A 20,346-nucleotide genomic window follows, 5' to 3' on the forward strand; every position below is an offset into this window, starting at 1 on the left:
GCTCTACACCTTGTGATCTCTTAATAGTGGAAGTGTTTTTTCTAAACAAGCCTGCTCACATTTTCCAAAAAATATAGTTAAAAATTCAAAACTTGCCTGAATTAGTTTACTAATACCATTTAAAAAGGTCTGTTCAATAAACAGCATGATTACACAATACCTGAACTAGAATCTTATACTAGCCAAAATTCAAAACTTATCGCTGTCATTCAGTATTTACTATTTCCCTTGGGTATGTGGCAAAAAGCATCCAGGCATTTGCACTTTGGTTAGCACATAGATCTATTCATAACTAATTAATTATATAAAGGTGGATTAAAAATTTCACAAAGATAGGAACAAAATGGTTCTAGCCTTCGAACATCAGCACTGAGCTCTTACTGGCAGGGAAACTTTGTATTTTAATGTCATGTTGGGCATTTTGTGTGCGATCAAGGGAACAGCTTGGTTTGATACAAGTCAGTATTTATTGATGCCTGCGTGGAAGACAGAGCATTGCAAATACATTATTCAGATGGACACATGCACAGCTGAACCACAGAACAGATGGCACAGTTTAGTATTCTGGACCATATCTTTTGGACTGAGAAAAGCACATACTACACTTGCTATTGTTTACTTGTCATAGCCTCTTTCACCCTTTATACATAAACCCACCAACCCTTTGCACTTCACCATCTGTTTCATAGAACCAAATTCTTGGTCATAAATTAGGGACACCCAAATAACTGTTACAAAAATCCTGCCTTTGTCAGCATTTCATTAACACAACATTAGAGATGCAATGATCAATGCACGCAGTATAATCACAACCATGTTTGGAAATAAGGAAAAAACTAAATATTTGGAACCTTTAACTTCATATTTACATTTTTAAAATACCTTGTGAATACATTCCTGCATTTTTAAATCCATAATGGATTTAGAATTGCAACATTAAAACCCTATCTGGATTCCTTTGTAAGGGTAGATGATGTTTGGCTATACAGTTTTACTATTGCTTGTATCAACCACTATTATTGCTATTTACAATATCAATCTCAGCTCAACGCATTGAATACTGTAAACATCTTAGCATTTGGCTAATTAAAGTTCATTCCAAAATATGATAAATACTATTTCCAGAAGTACAACACAAGAGCATTTCTCCATTTAACGTAAGTGAGAATGTCAAACCATAGAATTATACCAGAAATATATGTATTTTGATATATTTCTATTATTTTTAGAGACAAACAGTTTCTATTGCATTGAAAATAACACAATTTTGTAATATGGCTTGATAAAGAATGAAAGTTATGCATCTGGTATAGAAATGAATCCCGACTTTCCTAAATCATCTTAAAATTGAGGAATTAATGTGGCTATAAATGAATAATTTAAGATCTAATTTATGACCTGTTTGAGGCACCCAAGATCCATGGCTTCGCAAGCTGTTTTAAACAGCAGGATTTTATTCTTGCTATTAAGGATGGTGTTATTCAGAATGGCATTAGACATAGTTATTCATGGGACATGTTTGAATCGCCATCTAAATATGTTATACGCATTGAAAATGGACAGGCATGGTCTAGCAGACATCTAATAAAGATGCTGCTCACCTCTTTCCTATCCCCAGCAAGAGCATGGTGCTGACAGGAATAGAAAATGGAAGTGATAGTCAATCATGTGATTTTTATGAATTTGGCTGCAACAGTGCGGTTTGATTTATTTCATCTTAAATGGAAACCACATTGTATCAAGGTTGCTATGCCTCCAAGTCAATCATTTTACAGTTACCTTTGGACCCAGAAAACCAACACCAATCTTTTACATTAAACAATAAAAAGTTAACATTATTTCCCATATTAATGTCTGCTGACTTATGCACAATTCTCAGCCAAAGCAAAGAAACAACAGAATAAAAAAAATCGAAACATTGCTGTCTATTGGTCTGTCCCTGGCAAGCCTGAGCTGTCAAATTAATAACAAATGCGTACATGTAGGAGGTAAGCCTTCCAAAAACAAATATTTCCCCTTCTACTAATTAATTATATTTTTATATTTAAAATTAGCAATGCAGCTTTTTAAATGTAAAATACAAGACTATTCAGCTTTGAGAAAAGTCTCAGCTCACATTAATTTGAATTTGCTGAGAAGATTTGATGCAACAAATTTTTCTAAGCAATCACTCCCATAAGAATATTGTTGTCCTACTAGAGCTGAGACGTCATCACAATGTGAAGATGTAGTTTTAACAGTGAAATATCTTTCTATGATAGTTACTTTTAGGAAAGGTATAAATGTCATAGCCTAATTTTCTGGAAAGCTGCATCCGTAAAACTTCAAAAGCTCCTTTTCTTATTTATTTTTGTTTCAATTTTAGAAAATAATGGATTATAACAGTCTAATGGTTCTGCCCTGAAATCAGACTTAATCCAATGCACTTTGACAGTTCAATGTGAATTTTCATATTTGCCACTTTGATTCAAAACATCCACTGAAGCACAGAGGTCAAACATCCTCATGAGTATGAGTTTCTTTCCTTTTACATTAAGAGAAAGAACATGGGATGGCTGTGTCATTGGCTTGTGAATCTCTCCACCTGTGTTTCTCCCAGGTGTAACTCTATGCCTAGGTGGAAAAGCTGCAAATTTACACATTGAATGCTGTAAACCTTTGGGAAAACATCTCAATCCTATCCCTATATGTACCCAAATCTTTAAACACCAATGCAAAATAGTTCTAATTGGTACCTATGGGACCTCTGCGTAGTTCCATTTTGTTTTCCATGATATAAAAGGTTACTCATTATTATTTATAGGCCTCAAGTTAAGAATGAGGTTAGGCCTTTTAAAGAGTCTATTGTGCTATTCACCTACAATCATTTCTGGAAAAGCAGAATTGGTAAATCCTTGTTTTAGTAGTATGTGGGAACAAGTTGGCACCATTCCAAATCAACAGGCCAGGTTTTCTTCACTTTCAGAAGATTTTAGTTTTATATTTACAAGCAAATTTTCTTTACATCAGAGCATTATTAGGTTTATCCGAACAGCTCCTTTAAATCTCTAATCAGTAAGTTGAATTGTCCAGCTGTTGTTATTACTAGACAAGTCTGATCTTAGACTGAAATCTGGCTTGATAGATCATGTTTTTTCCTGCTTTTAACAAGGTGACTTCTCACTGATGCATAAGTATGTAATGTTGCAGATTTAGCTTTAACAATAAAACAGAAGTTTAATATGCAAAAGTAATGAAGATAAAATAGAATAAGCCAATCTATTTACATATAACACATGCTTAAATATTTTGGAACACAAGAATATAATCCCATTGATCCCAAAAGCATTCGTTTACAGTACTCACACCAGTGAGAATTCCCTTCACTATCACCCCATATAGGACTAATTTAACTATAGGTTCAACTCCCAGGCTAGCATCCCTTGTGTCTATGCCATCTTACAAAACCATCTGCGCACCTGCAAGAGTGCTGCCACTTGTAGCTGTGCTGCTTGGCTATGAAAAGAGTGAGGAAGTAACTATGCACACTGAGGTTGACCAGCCAATAGGATGAGGGAAAATGCCCATGGGCACTCAGAGGAGTGTCAGAGGCCAGGCACCTGCTGAGACCACAGCAGGAAATGACTCGGTGGTTTTGGTGTTGAGAGACTGTTCAAATGATCAGAGAAAACAGCAGCAGCAGCAGGCAGACAGATATACAGGAGGCACTGGCCATCATAGTAGAGAAGCTGGAATGATGTACAGTGCTGGCAGACCCACAACTGTTGGTCTGTCTCCATGGGCAAGTCGGTGGCTGCCCAGTGGCCCAATACCGTCAAGGTCAGCTGGAGAGTCAACAATGACCTGATCCCACTGCCCTAGGTACTGATGGCACGGTGACAGTAGGTCGGGGAGACTTGATCCTAGTCCAGGATCTCCTCTTCACAAGGATACAGGACAGTGCCGTGAGGTACCCAGCCACAGGAGCTGTACACAGCCCTCTCTATAGTCTTCACTCGGGACACTGTGGAGGTGCCTGGACTCTCTACCTCCACCCTGCCTGTCCTACTTTGATTTTTGGAAGTTTCAGCCAAGGAGGGTTCAAGACTCATGACATATCTCGACCATCCAGACATAATCACCTGTGTGGGTCACCCAACCAATGTCCGAGGCTAAAGACTCCAATATGGACCAAGCTCCATCTACAGTATCTGCAGAGCAGGGGAGCTCATTGTATCACAGCAGGAAGGAGAGGAGGAGACAGGTCTGCTAAACACAGCGGGGTTGTAGTGATTGTAACAAAGTCAGCCAGGTGGACCTCACAGAATATGAGTTCCCTTATTGGGGCTGTTAATATGGTCCAATCAGGGAGCCTGGTTTGACAGATATAAACTGGAGTGTCAGGCATCCTGCAGAATCTGAGATCTGGCTCTGAGGAAGCCAGACCAATGTCACGTACTATTCACATGTAAACAAAGTGTGACTTGATGGGATACAGGCTTCTCTGGAATTATTTCAGAGGTGATAGCTGGAAAACTTGTAAACAATTTGATCAGCATATGACGTGACGTAATAGTTTTTGTTTAGCATACAATGCCATGTGCATATTTTGTTTCAACGACATAATGTTAAAAGTTTAGGTTCATACAATATTAGTTTAATAGTTACTAATTTCATAAACCCTTGCATTACACTGTTCATGTGGTTGTCCCTGTTTCTGTTCAGGATATGGACCAAACACCAGCAAATGGTACTAGTACGGTTTAGAATACCTGGTCGGCACGGACGAGTTGGAGCGAAGGGTCTGTCTCCATGCTGTGTGACACATTGAAGCATGACTCTCTGGCAATTAGTAAAAGTAATGGTTGGGGGTGTACAATGAGCATCAAAAACATTCTGTGGGAGCAGGGCTACCAATGTGTGAGCATGGCATCAGCACACTTTGACACCTTAAACAGTTTTCCCCTTCAGCATTGCTGTTACTGTTCAGCTGGCTGTGTGTACAGCAATGTACGTTGAAGGGAGGCTCTGAGCAGTGACAGGGAGGAGCAACTGAGACAGTCAATGCTGCAGGATGGTCTGGGAGTAGGCACCCTGCTTGTCAATGTTGCCAGGATAACATGTATTGCAGGATAATGTTAATCCCCGAGAACTTCCAGTCAGTAGTTTTAGATGCAGGCCTCTCCTTCACAAGTTGGCTGACAGACCCCATTCATTGCGTGTCCCTTCACAGCCATTCTCCCCAACTTTGCACACTAACCACATGCTTCATGATTAGAATGGCAATTAGAGGCTGTCTGCCAGTGGCTTTCAGTCTCAGCATTAACGGATCATCCTCTCCTTTCTAAGTGGCCTTTTCTGTCAACACCACAGAATTCTCATCACCTAAGCCACGTGCATGTGACTCCAACTTTGAACATGCAGTCCCCTCTTCCCTGGCCAACCTCCCCCCACCCACAATCCCCCATTTCCCTTAATTTTTCTGAATAGAGGAAAGGGGACAAATGTGCTCCACCCCTTGAGGATTGCTGCTGGCAGATCAGGTCACTCATGTGCCCCAGGCTCCTGTCTGGTGGACACACATGTCCGCTACTATGACAGTCCTCCCCACCCCGGACTAGCCCCTACAGAGACAAAGGACTGACCATGACCTGCTCCCTACAGCATAGAGGCATGGCCTACTCTGCGGTACCATCCTGACGAGATACCTGATCATTGCCGAAGCCCAGAACTGGGATGGGAGGCTGCCGGATCCTAGCCATGCTGGACCCCCAGTTGACAGGTGTCCTCATGGACTTCACCAAGGACTACTCCTCTAAAGCTTTCAGTCGTGTCCATTGCTTGCTGCAGATGCCAAGTGTTTGTCGTGAATGCAGAGAGGCCACATGGTACAAGTGTTAGAGTGATTTAAGGCTGATATAAAGCAAGATGCATGTGCCCTTGACAGACAATTACACAATTCATAGCATAGTTGCCTGCCTGGTAGTGTAACTGTGCCAATTACCATACAAGGCACAGCAAGACAAGACAAGGGAGGCATGGTCAGGACATGCTAGTATGGCACCAGGTAAATACTCAGAATCAGTAGGGGTGGGCAGTGTGGTCCACACCATATGATGGTTTCCTTTTCCTGTGCAGTACCTGTACCTGATGCAGCTGTAAATTGCTGTGTGTCAGTGCTCTCCTACATCCATCCAGTCTTGCAGTGTACAGTGCTAATGCCAGGATGGTGGCAATAACTCCCTGAAAGTGCAGTGCCAATGTCCACGGTAAAAGGGCTGGTGCTGGTGGATTGTGCCCTGCTCTGAAGTTTGCTTTTGGGCAAGATGGAGGTCTTTTGGAGCAAGCCATGTGTTGAACCCATCAAGAACCTGCTCCGGTTTTCATGACAAATTTTTCTGACTAGTTTATATGGCGAGCTTGGAACCACAGGTTGTGCTGTTTAACAAACAATATGAGCATCAACCGACAACTTGTCACTGACTAGTGAGAATTTTGTCATGCTTTTTGAGAAAACAAACAAAATGTGGGAAGATTACCTTGACATTGAGATTAACCTCGGTGGGCGACTTGACCAATTCTACCACTCATCATTACCCACACTGGTCATAGCCTGATAAGATTGTGCTCAACATATTGAAACTGAAATCTGAATTTTTGAATATTTGATTTAAAGGTTGCAATCATATTGTTGCAAACTGGGTATAGTATTAAAACTGAGCTACTGCATAGAAGTATAGAATTGTCTAAGCAAGTTTCAAATTTTTGGCCAACTTTACAGACAGGTGGTATAGCCAAACTGCTGAGAAAAATGAGGGTAAACATGACTGACCAGGTAGCTTTAGACAGGTCAGACATAATACGTTAACTACAGAATAGTGTGAAGCACAGCAGAACATGACAATCTCATTGGATTTCAACCACTGCTAAAAGTTCAACCTCAGCAACTCTAAATTTAAAAACCAATTATTTAAAATCAAGAGGAATACATTAAAACAGTGGATTATTTTTTTAAAAACGCTCATTTCCAGCAATCCAAGCATATGTCTTCGACACCAGTGTGATTTATCAAACTAGCTGTTTCAAAAGCTTTCGTAGATGCATATACTTTTTCCCTAATTTAGCAAAAGTAATTACATGTTCAATGACAATGTATTTTGGTTTTCATTGATCAAAACATTTTCAGCCCCTTTGTCCAGCAATGAATCAAATTATCTTTCAAAATATATAAATATGTTTCTGCACACTGTAGTCACAGAACATGTTTTGTCACTTGAGTGCCACCATCAAGCATCTCTGCTGCTTCCAGTGCTGTGTTAATTACACACTGCGTAAACACTACTAATTTGAAAGGTTTCCCTCTGAGTTACCTTGAATAATTCTGCACTGTGCATAACAAGACCATAATCTGAATGAGTTCATCGTCCATAAGTAATTTTATGTATACTTGGCGCTCTCCTTTTTCAGTTTATGCCTACACACAATTTGTGGTTGAATAATCAGAGATTTGTTCCCATCTTTGTTTTTGCTCAGTACCTTGCCTGTGATGAAAAGGAAAGTCCAATTAGCTCACAGTTGCTTCCAATTGTTCGATAAAAGGTAGAAAAATGGCCAAGGAATCAAAGCAGTTTCATTTCTTCCGAGACGTTGAGTAAATATTCAGGTCTTTTCAAGCAGTGAATATCAATATTTCATTTAACAAATCTCCAGGGTTTCTTTGAGCTGAGTACTGCAACGCATGACTCACGTTGCTTGTGATAAATTCCTTTCACTGCTTTACTCTTGTTATTGTAAAGAACGCTCTCATCAGTGCAATGGTCACTTAACTATGAGTCCCTCTGAATGTACAACAGAATACTATTGATCACATATGATCCCAACATAGAAAATGCCTCACATGATTAGCAGAATGCATAAGTATATATATGAACAGAAACAATGATGTTGGTCAGCAAGCTGAATTGGTATTGCAAACAATGTTAAAATGCTTCTTATACTTCAGCTGAGAATAAAACTCAAAAATGTATTTCCTTGGCTTTGAAGCACTTTGCGAAGTTCTGAAATTGTGAAAGGTACCATTCAAATGCAATTTCTTTCTTGCTTTATGCCTCCTATCAATCAGAAGCGGCAAGAACAATTGCAGAGGGGTGTATTATCTGCAGCTCTCAAAGCTTTAAAAATGCAATAAAGAACTTCATTATTTTGAAGCATTAGTCTTCTGTAGGTAAATATGGTAGATTTTTTGCAAGGCAAGGTCTCAAAAACAATAGTTTGGTGCTTTTTGGCAGGAAAAGAATGGTAGAATAGTTGCAGCATCAGAGGAGGTAATTCGGCATGTTGTCGTCATTCCTGTTCTCTGTAAGAGTAACTCAACTAGTCCAGTCTCTTTCGCTATCGCTGTTTTCTCTTCAGGTGTTCATCTAAGTTCCTCTTGAAAGCCAAGACTGAATCTGCTCTATCACAGTCTCGAGCAATGCATTCCAGATCATAACTGTTTGGCGAAATACTTTTGCACATTGTAGCTTGCCTTACTCGTGTCACCTCTGATGTCATCTTTTGTAATTGGTTTTAAGGCAGTAGGCATTTTATACATTACGTGGAACATGGTGTCACTGCACAAGGGACGAGTGAATTTTCATAGCTATATTAGTGCCAGTGGCTGTCGAAAAAAGCACAGAGAGCTGGTTTGTGTAAGGCCAAGGGGTAATTTTTTATTTGAAGTCTGGAATTTCCTTTCATAGAAGGTACAGAGGTGAAGTGAAAAAGAAAATTAGGAAAGTAAAGAGAGAATGCAAAAACGTATTGGCTGGTAAAATTAAGGAAAATCCAAAGATGGTTTCTCAGTCTGTGAAGAGCAGAGGATGACTAGGGAAAGGGTAAAGCCTATTAGAGGCATCCTACTTTTAAGAAGAAGAGTATGAAATATTTGATCCAATAAGGGTATTGTCAAGGCAAGTACTGAAGGGCCTGCCCTCCTTGAAAGTGGATAAATCACCAGGGCTGGAATGAATTATATCCAAGGCTGTTAAAGGAATCCGGGATGAAATAGCAGATGTTCTCAGGATCATTTTCCCTTCCTCACTAGATGCAGGTGAGGTACCAGAGAGTGGAGGTCTGTGAACATTGTACCATTATTCAAAAATGCCTATCCCTTGCATCTTTTGGGACGATTAAATTGAGGTGTGCAAAATAATGAGGGCCTTAGATAGAGTGGACAGGAAAGATCGGTTTTCCCTAGGGGAGAGATCAATTACCAGGGGCACAGATTTAAGATGATTGGTATAAAGAGTAGAGGGTCATAAGGAAAAACCTTTCCACCCAGGGGGTGGGGAATATCTGAAATTCAGTGCCCAATTTGGTTTTAGAGCCAGAAACCCTTAACTCATGTAAAAGGAGTTTGGACAGATTCCTGAAGTGCTGCAACCTGCAAGGCTACTGACTTGGTGCTGGAAAGTGGAAACAGAATGGGTGACTAATTTATTCGGCCAACACAGATGTAATGGGCTGAATGGCCTCTTCCGATGCTGTAACCTTTCCATGATTCTATGGCTGTAATAATTAAAACTTCAGTCTTCAACTCTGTACAGAATATCGACTGTTGTGTGAGTCATTATAGCTTTGAATATTCTACTATGTGATGTTATGGAGATGTAAGAGGGGTTAAGACTGAATTAGAAATTCTTCCAGTCTCAATAATAGAATTATTTGATTGACACAACATCGAACAATAAGGTATCAGAGCTGGAGAATGTGTTACAAGTTATATTGCATAGACTTCATTGAGAAACGGAAAAGACAGAGTTGTGAAATTTTAGAGGCCTTGAACAAACACTTTGAGCCCTCAACTACTGTCGTTCATGCATGTTACATGTTTAACGTGACAACTCAGGAACAGGGGGAGAGTACGTGGCTGTATTGAGACATCTAGATGAATCTTGCAAGATTGGGCAACAGAAGGATAATCTAATCAGAGACATGGTTGTCATTGGAACAAGGAATCCTACAATGAGAGCATTTTTGCTGAGAGAAGAGAAACTTAGGACCAGATAATAATCCTCAAATTGGGAGTTGGGAAAATTGGCTAATATTGACTCTGGAGGGGTGATTTTCATTTTCACACCTCCCGGTGTGATTTGGGAAAATGGCTGTGGAAGCAACCTGTTTAAAAGGCCTGCCTTGGGCTGAGGGACTTTGTCTTATCTGTAAGAAGAAAAGCCCTACAGTCCTCATTCCCCACACCACACACTCTCAATGCAGCACAGCTTATGCATCCCAAACACCCTACCATGTCTTATCACACACTCCCATGCCAAAGTCTTCCCCTCCTGCCAACCCAGTGGCCAATCATGCTCCCATGCCAAAACATGACATTTTCATTTGCAATGAATGAATTCCATAGTGACAATATTACATGTTAAGAAATCTTTCATAAAGAGGTTAATTATGACCAAACGTTGTGAAATTGATAGCAGATATCAGACAACCAAAGCTTTGAATCAGTTGATGGCTCAGGTGTTTCAACCTTCAGTGAACAAATATATAATAAGAATTGACTGTGAGCCAAAACAATTATTAGAGGGCTGAAACACCTGAGCCCCTGCTTAATTGACAGTTCTTATTGTCTGATGTCTATTATACCCTTGTTTTGCTGTCCATTGATCTTTTAATCTCGAGTTTGTTCCTTCAGGTCCAAGTAGTTTCACTGAGGATGTTTGACCTTGCATTTTTTTAATGTTATTTGAACTGGCCTGATGACACTGAGAGATTTACTGCAGCATCCATTTTAAACTCCACACTCCACCCATTTACTTCAAGTTTAATAATCCAGTAATTAATTCCAACATTGTTGATTTCTCCTGAAATTGCTTTATTCCCATTATGTGTTGTTTCAACTTGAATCTGTTTTAGTTTCATAGGTTTTATTTGTTCACTGTATTCTCTACTGGAATTCTGCAGACTTTTCTAAAATGTCCCAAATTCCTGCTGTTGTGGCATAGTACTGAGTCTGCTGGCCAATTGTCCAATTTGCTTGATTTGTTCCCTCCATAACTTAAATGCTTAAAGATGACAGTTGTGCATTTCCTGGATTCAGTGGGCTGTGTTTTCCATGCGCTTTCTTTCCTTCAGCCCATGTGCTGAATTGGCTCACTCGCTTTCTTCCATGGCCCTTCAGTTTCCCCTTGAACAAACACCCGCTTCAGCTTCCTGTTCTGCGTTCTCATCTGATGTGATTTTTACTGCTTCAAATCCTCCCTAACTTATCAAAGGTATGACGATGCTTCTTCAGAAACTCCAACCACGATTCAATCATGAATTTGCTCTGCCTTCGGTACCTTGGAAATGCAATTTTCTGTTGATCTGTAAAGGTCATTTTTGAATGAATCCACGCTTTTTCAGCCCTCTGTTTTCTCCAATTAAATTTTGCACACTATTATTAAATTTCTTCACACACTGACGTATGTATCAAATGCCCTCAGTACTTTTTCATACAATGTAATACGTTCATCAACACCTTGTCTTGCAAAATCATTGTCCATAATGGCCCATGCTGCATACAATAATGTATTGACCTGGTCTATTTGTCCTTTATTTTTCTAAGCTATTTGAATCTTGAAAATCTTTTTTTCCAAATCTCCCATTCCTGAATCTGGTGCAGTGTGCCTGAAATGGCACTGGGAATAACCAGGCAGGTTCAATTGAGGCATTTAACAGGGCATTGGATGGTTTTTTGGATAGTTATGGTATGCGAGGATGTGGGAAAAGGCAGGAGATTGGCACTTGATAAATGAGCCAGACTAGATAATAGAGCCAGTGCAGGCATGATTGGCCAAATGACCTCTTTCTGCACTGTAGTAATTGTGTGATTCACTGAATTGAGCTCTGGAGCTGCTCATTTCACTATGGCCGAGCTTGTCCAGTTGTCCGCTAATTCAGTCAATATTTACTGCTGTATGGTCTTTGGGTCCATTTTGCAGCCTATGTCAGCAATGAGTGCCTGGTGAGACCTGAAAATTTTTCTTTTTCTCCATCTTGACCAATAGTAACATTTGATGCCATTGCTTTTTGCTGCCTTTTCTGTTTCCAGCATTTTGATCATGCCTATGTGGTTTAACTGACTTTAGTCTTCCAAATACTAATTCTTGAGTCTAAGGTACTTTTACACCTTGGTAGATACACGCATTCTCTTAGACTCTAGTAGACCTCTGTCCCCTTCCAGATCACTCTACACAATCATATGAGACTGATGTAATCAATACATCATTCTACATGATCACCATTATACATTCTGCTGATGTCTCATTACTCTAAATTGGTAGCTTTATCAAAGCTCAAGGTTGTTGAGCCAGTCAGAGTGCAAAGATTCAACACACTCAATAAAAGATAACCCACTTGGCAATGTGTACCCTGTGTACAGCAGTTGTTACCTCAGTTGTACACCGTGAAAATGAGTGAACAATTTTGATGTCATAACCACAGACATGTACATACAATCAAAAGGAGCTGCTCTTTCAATGCAGAAAGTTGATGGGTAGATTGGATTTTTTTCCAGCTGAACAAGGAAATGAATGAACATTAGTCTCAAAGGTTGAATGTTTTCTACCAAATGCAGTGGATCAGCAGCGACAATTACCACAGCAGCAACACTCACCACAATTACATTTCCCAGAGAGGCAACATCACCCCAGCAATCAGCAGACACTAGATGAAAAGCCAATGACAACACGCACACGTACTATTAGAAAACCAGAATGCTTTAATATTTGTGTGTACAATGCATATGCAGGAACAAATGAAAGTAGGGCAGTCTAGAATGGGTAAGTAGTTTTATTGTTTATGTGAGATGATTTTCTTAAGAGGTCATATATGTGAGTAACTTGCAAATCACAGTGCAAGTATTTTTAATTTTTTTAAAAATTAGCACTGTTTTTCAGAAGAATCATTTTGGACTTGAAATAGTTGTTCCATTTCTCTCTCCACAGATGCTGCCAGACCTGCTCAGTTTCTTCAGCATGTTCTGTTTTATTTCGGATTTCCAGCATCTGCAGTATGTTATTATTATTTGAATAAAGTCATGATTTGGATAACCTTAACATAATTTGTTGAAAAACAAATGGATGCCTATACTTGAGAGAAAAGGCTGCAAATGGAGATGAGGGGAGGAGAAAAATAGTGCAAATACTCCAAAATAAATACAGGAGAAGTTGGAAACACACAGTATTTTGCCAGAAATACAAATGAACGGTGCAAGAATAGATGGAGAGTTTGCAACCTGGACACATTCTAGGCACTGGCCTAGTGGTATTATGACTAGACTATTAATCCAGAAACCAGAGTAATATCCTGAGGACCCGGGTTCAAATTTTACCATGGCACACAGTGGAATATGAATTTCAGTTTTTAACATAGATTTTAGTAAAGCTTTCGACAAGGTCCCTCATGATAGGCTCATCCAGAAGATTAAGATGCATGGGATCCACAGTGACTTGGCCGCATAGATTCAGAAATGGCTTGCCCATACAAGACAGAGGGTAGTGGTGGAAAGGTGTTTTTCAGGCTGGAGGTCTGTGACTAATGGTGTTCCGCAGGGATCCATACTGGGACCTCTACTGTTTGTGATATATATAATTGACTTGGATGAAAATGTAGATGGGTGGGTTAGAAGGTTTACAGACGATACAAAGATCGGTAGAATTGTGGATAGTGTAGAAGGTTGTCAAAGGATACAGCGGGATATAGATCAGTTGCAGATATGAGTGGAGAAATGGTAGATGCAGTTTAATCTGGGTAAATGTGGGATGCTGCATTTTGGGAGATTAAATGTCAAGGAAAAGTATACAGTTAATGGCAGGACCCTGAACAGCATTGATGTACAGTAGGATCTTGGGGTTCAAGTCCATAGCCCCCTGAAAGTGGCCACGCAAGTAGAGAGGGTAGTAAAGAAGGTGTGTAACATGCTTGCCTATATTGGTCGGGGAACCAAGTACAAGAGTCAGGACGTCACATTGCAGCTTTATAAGACTTTGGTTGGGTCACACTTGGGTTCAATTCTGGTCGCCACATTACAGAAAGGACGTGGAGACTTTGGAAAGGGTGCAGAAGAGGTTTGCCAGGATGCTGCCTGGATTAAAGGGTATGAACTATAAGGACAGGTTAGAGAAACTTAGGTTGTTTTCTCTTGAGCGGCGGAGGCTGAGGGGAGATCTGATAGAAGTCTATAGAATTATGAGATGCATAGATAGGTTTGACGGTCAGAGTCGTTTCCCCAGAGTTGAAATACTAGGGGGCATGCATTTAAGGTTAGAGGGGGAAAGTTCAAAGGAGCCGTGAGGGGGAAGCTTTTTTTTACACAGAGAGTGGACGGAGTCTTGAACACACTGCCAGGAGTGATGGTGGAGGCAGATACGATAAGGGCATTTAACAGACTTTTAGATAAGCACATGAATTTGCAAGAAATGGAGGGATGTGGACCAAGGGCAGGCAGAAGAGATTCGTTTCATTTGGCATATTGTTCGGCACAACATCGTGGGCCAAAGAGCCCAATCCTGTGCTGTACAGTTCTATGTTCTATGGAAGTAAGAACATGAAAGATAGGAAGAGGGTGGACCATTCGGCTCCTCAAGCCTGCCCCACTATCCGTTCAACAAGTTCATGGCTGATCTACATCAGGTCTCAACTCATACTTCACGCCAGCTCAACACGGCTGTCAATTCTCCAATATTTCAAAAATACATCTATCTCCTCTTTAAATACTTTCAGTGATCTAGCCTTCACAGCTCTCTAGGGTAAAGACATTCACTACCTTGGGACATGCCAGTATATCCTATCTTTAGTGAAGGGCCCAAAACTGTTCACAGAACACTGGGTGCAGCCTCACTAACTCCTTGGACAGTTGTAACAAGACTTCCCTGTTCTTAAACTTCAACCCTTTAGCCATACCAGCCAAAATTCTATTTGCCTTCTTAAGTGTATGCACAAGAACACCCAGATTCCTCTGCATTGCACATTTTTGGAGTCCTTCTCCATTCAAATAACAGTCTGCCATTTGATTTTTCCTACTCCAGTACATAACCACACAGTTTCCTACATTAAACTTCAGCTGCCACGGTTTTACCCACTCGCACTATCTATATCCACTTGAAGATTGTTTATGTCTACATCACAACATGCCTTCCCACCTTTGCTTTTATCATCAACAACTTTGCATACATTATACTCTGCACCCCCAAGTCATTAATATAGATTGTAAATTATTGTTGCCCTTATGGCACTTCACTAGTTATGTCTTTCTAATCCTAAGAAGACCCTGTAATCCTGAATCTGTGTTAATGAATTCCTCATCTACACCTCAATACCATGAGCTCCTATCTTGCACAATGACAATTAAATGTGTTAACTTATCAAATACCTTCTAGAATCCAAATACACTACATGGTCTTTTTCCCAGGGCAGGGGAGTCCAAAACTACAGGGCATAGGTTTAAGGTGAGAGGGGAAAGATGTAAAAGGGACCTAAGGGGCAACTTTTTCACGCAGAGGGTGGTGCACATATGGAACGAGCTTCCACAGGAGGTGGTGGAAGCTGGTACAACTGCAACATTTATAAGGCATCTGGATGGGGTTATGAACAGGAAGGGTTTAGAAGGATATGGGCCAAATGCTGGCAAATGGGACTAGATCATTTTAAGATACCTGGTTGGCGCGGATGAGTTGGATGTTTCCATGCTGTGAAACTCCATGATATATCTCTATGGTTACCTTAAAATATGTGATTATATACACAGAAGATAAAGAATGAACAATAAGTGGAGAAAGGGTGGGGTTTGAAAATTCTTCAAGATTAGCAAAATTTTTGACTCAACTTGGAAATATTACTGTAACAATACCCAGATCAAAAAGGTCAATGCAGCCTCCATGAAAAATGAATTAGGCATTAGGACCCTTTCATATTGTGAAAATGGAAAATATATGGATGACATAAACAGATCAAAATCAAGCAAAAAAAAATTGGTAACTTACCAGGAAAAGGAAACTGCTATAACCTAACAGATTAATTATTGTCAACGTTGTTGGCTCTTAGTTCCACACTAGGATTTGAACTTATAATTCTTAATTATAAAGCTTTACGATCATGTGCGGATCTGATAGAGCTCAGCATTGTCAGACATGCTGTCCTTTGGATGATATGTTAAACTAATATCCAGTCTTTAATCTTTATGTTCAGTGAGTGAAAAAGACCCTGTGGCACTGTTTAGTGAAGACCAAGGGGGTTCTGGCCAACTTATTTGCTGTTGAATGCACAGAATTAAAATAATCTTTGACCGTGTAGAAAGTCAACAGCCCACTTTGTACACCACATTATTCTCCTTTCCATTTACTTTGCCATTGATTTAGTACTGTTGTTTTGCCCTAGTATCCAAGTCAATTTCATATTCAGTAGAATGCAAGATTATTTTGCTCAACTTAATTATATTGTTGGTTTGTTGTCTCACCTATTCCCTTCAGCTTTAGTCAGGCAGACTCAGAACTTTAAGTTGATTTCTGAAGATTTGGGATTATCTTGTTAAAATAAGAGCAGGATCTATGCTTTGCAGAGCCAGCCCAGGAGAATTCTATACATGTGAAGGCATCCAAATAAATACAGTATATACTCAATGTCAGAATGGATGTAGTTACATGGCGGGGAGGGGGGGGTTCTGTTCAGGTACTGCATTGATTTCATACTTCAGCATTACTATGAAAGCATATTTGCTGCTAGCCAGCTGCTTGTGCAACTCACATGCAAATTGGGAGGTGCAGAGCTCCTGGGAAAGAATAGCTAAACCAATGAGACTTGAGGGAGAATATAATGAGGTTGCATGACACAAATAACCTCTATATAGTCAGTGTAAAGTAGTCTCTGCAGTTTGCACACAGTAATGTCACTGCACATCATAGCAACTAATTGCGTATACAACTCCTGTTGCTAATTGTTCAAACAACTCACTCTGCAACAGTTAAATACTCAAATTTCACCCAAGTAAATGGAGCTTCCAGCTGTCATTTGTCTATTTTAGACACGGTGTAGTAGTGCAACCTTATAGGCAGTATTTCTTTCCCCAGTCTCAGTTAAGACTGTTTGCTAAAACATACATTTAGATAAAACAAGTTTGGTTTCAAGTCCACTTTCCGAAGTAAATCACTCCACATGTATCTATCTATGCTTTGTTAAAATTCTACATTTGCCTGTACTGTCCAATGCAAAACTTTGAAAAATTTTCCCCTTCCCTATTTTAAATTCCTATATGCATTTCTATACAGGATATTGCCAATATGAACTTGTCACAATTCTAGGTGGCTTTGAAGGTTCTTTTTTTCCAACAGAATACCAACGCATAAAATATTTCACCTTTTTAATCCCTCCAACTTGTTTTAATTTTCTCCAAATTTCAGAGTCTTGCTGCCCTTCACAACCTGAATTCCACTTGTTCACAAATTTAAAATACAGGCTGTGGTTCCCTCAACTTTCTTTATATTTTCCTCATCCACCCCAGGCCTCCAAACCTGGTCTCTGTGAAATGAAATAAACTTCTCCTCCAGCCTCCCCACCCAGCTGTTGTGCAGTTCAACCATGACTTTCCCACCAAACTCATGCAGCTGCTTCTAGTGTCTGCAGTAACCATGAGCTTGTTCCCAAAGCAGCTATTGTTTTAAACATCCCACTATCCCTATTATAATACTACAATTGGTTTAATTCAATGCAGATCGTTTACACTAAAATTTATTCAGTGTCTTTCTCTTCTGCTGTGATGTCAAGGCATACCATGATTTTGCTACCTGTTTGGTTACCACACTGTAATCTTTCCGGACCCAGCGGTTGTATATGATCTGATTAAAGGTGTATCTGCTGAGATGAAGCCTGTCTGTACTTGGTTAAGAAAGAATGCTTACATCCCTAAAGATGTCAGTTAGCATCACACCCACATTCAACCATTTGAAAAGTTTGGAATAATTTTTAACATCTCAAATTTTGACACATTACTTGATTTTCTGAGAAAGTTGAGAGAAAGAGACACACACACTAACACACACTGACAGAGTACAAATAAGAAAGGAAATTAAACTGCACAAAAATTAATACTAAGACGTTAAAGACAGAACTTTAATTTAGCAATTCCTAAATGCTGGCTGCCCTTTCCAGCCAGATGAGGCACATATCTGACTTCGGACAAAATGCCAAGACCAATTTCTGTTTCTCACTCCTGCTAAACAACATAATATGTGCCTTGCAGTTGGGACTAAATAAACATATATACTTGGTCTATTATCTCATATCCTCTAATTCCACTTTGGGTGAAGAACATACTTGGACTCACATGGAATTCAACCGATTCGAAATCAAAGCCTAGAAATTCACTCAGACCAAAAACAGAGTTTGAATTCATTGGAATGACCTCAAAAACAGCTCAGTTATCAATGCAAATAATTTCAACCCACCTCAGTATCATGCCCAGAAGGAACATCTTCAGGTTGTGTTTCGTCAGCTGAAGGTTCTGTAACTCTGACCTCCATAAATTCTTCCACTGAATCCTGAAATTCTGGTGCTGTTCTCCGCCCATATCGTTTCCCATCTTTGACATATTTTGGCTGTACCTCGGTAGAATCTGCGGGCATACAATGCATTGTGATCAGCCTAATCATTTTAAATTGCAAAAGCAATAGCTTTAGAGGCTTTCAACTAACTCATCAGGTTTATCCAACAGATGTCCGAGGCCTAGTTCCAATGTCCTGCCTGTGATGAATTAATTAATGATAATCAGTCCGACCATAGTGCTACAATAGGCCACAGTGTTTAGGGTCCTTGGTAGTATAGTGTTTAGTATTCCTGCCTGTCATGGGGAGGGACCAGGTTTCAATTCCCCGCTGGGGAGAAGTTAACATTTTGGGCCCTCTCGTGGGCGCAGTGGTAGTGTCCCTACCCCTGGACCGAGAGTCCCACCTGCTCCAGGTCTCTGAACAGGTTGATTAGACAAAAAAAATAGGTAGACCACAGTGTCAGTCTTGAATGCTATGGAATGTCTCCTATTGGAAGTGCATGTTCAAACTTTGGGTGAGGACACATTGTAATTCTAATGGTTTAGAATGTGGAGTGAAACCAACTTTGGGTGAAATGGAACATCATTTAATAACTGTTGAATTCCTTTTTATTAAATATGATATGGTGAACATGAAATTATTGGTAATACAGTTATCCATTAGTCAACCCTTCTTTCCACATTTAAGAGCGATACCAATCTAATACATAGTCTACTGAATTCAGAAGGGGGAATTCCATGTTATGGCTTAGCAACATCAACATGTTTCTATACAGTCTCTTCACAGTAATAAGTTGTCCCAGAATGCTTCACTGGAACACTATATAAAAAAAACCTGACACCAGGCCACATTTGGAAATATTAGGGCAGATAACCAAACGCTTGGTCAGTCTGGTATGTTTTACGGAACATCTTAGAATAGGAAAGCAAGGTAGAGAGAGTTGAGCGTTTAAGGAGAAAATTCCAGTATTTAATGCTTTGACAGCTGATGGGACAGCTGCCAATTGTGGAGCGATTAAAATTGGCAATGCTCACAAGGCGAGAATTGGAGGAATGCATATATCTCAGAAGACTGTGAGGCTGGAAGAAATTATAGAGACAGGGAAGAGCAAGGTCATGAAGTGATTTGAAAACAAGGGTGAGAGTTTTAAAATCAAAGTGTTGATCAAACAGAAGCCAGCGCAGTTCAGTGAGCACAGGGGTGATGGGTGACCCTGCCAGGTTAGCCTGAAGTCTTGGAGGGGAAGATAACAGGTTAATGTGGAGACATGGGGTTGAAGCTAATTGTGTCACACAGGAATGTGGTAATGTGTGAGAAATGCAGAAGTACAGAACAGCTTTCAGTGACTTTTTTTTAAACACAGTTTTTGTGTTATGATATACTTTCCGTGCTTTCCTGCAGTATTTAAAGGAACATTCCAAGCATGCAACTAACTGTTAGTGGAGTTGGGTGTCACAACAGAAGGAATGGGCAGAACTAGAGATGCTGAGATGTTCAAAAATCTGCGCCTTGTTTCAGTGATATCACTCAGGATGTGCTGTTGCAGGTTGTAGGAGCCTTCAGGAAAATATTCTTTCCTATCAACAGAAGGAAGTAGGTGAAGTAAGAAGTCATGATTTGAGATTTCCCATGAAGTTAGCAACAATAGGAGCAGAAGCATAGCATCAAATTTGTGGTTTTAATGATCTATGCAGGGCAGGCAAGGTCAACACAGTTCCTGACTAATCCACATCTTCACTCTGCCTTTTTAAGCCTACTCCAGCACATTACTCCTCATACCAATGTAGCTTGCAGA

The 20,346-nt window shown here is 40.0% G+C and overlaps 1 protein-coding gene across 1 annotated transcript in view; it reads right to left on the reverse strand.

The window, feature by feature from the left end:
* nin (ninein (GSK3B interacting protein)) overlaps positions 1-20,346 on the reverse strand; it is a 148,797-nt gene that overhangs the window by 89,129 nt on the left and 39,322 nt on the right. The window contains exon 3 of the mRNA XM_048600390.1: positions 18,453-18,619. Within this exon, the coding sequence (XP_048456347.1) occupies positions 18,453-18,619 (167 nt within the window). The remainder of the gene's footprint in view (positions 1-18,452; positions 18,620-20,346) is intronic.

This window comes from Rhincodon typus, chromosome 8 (genome assembly GCF_021869965.1).
Source record: "Rhincodon typus isolate 14 chromosome 8, sRhiTyp1.1, whole genome shotgun sequence".
NCBI lineage: Eukaryota > Metazoa > Chordata > Chondrichthyes > Orectolobiformes > Rhincodontidae > Rhincodon > Rhincodon typus.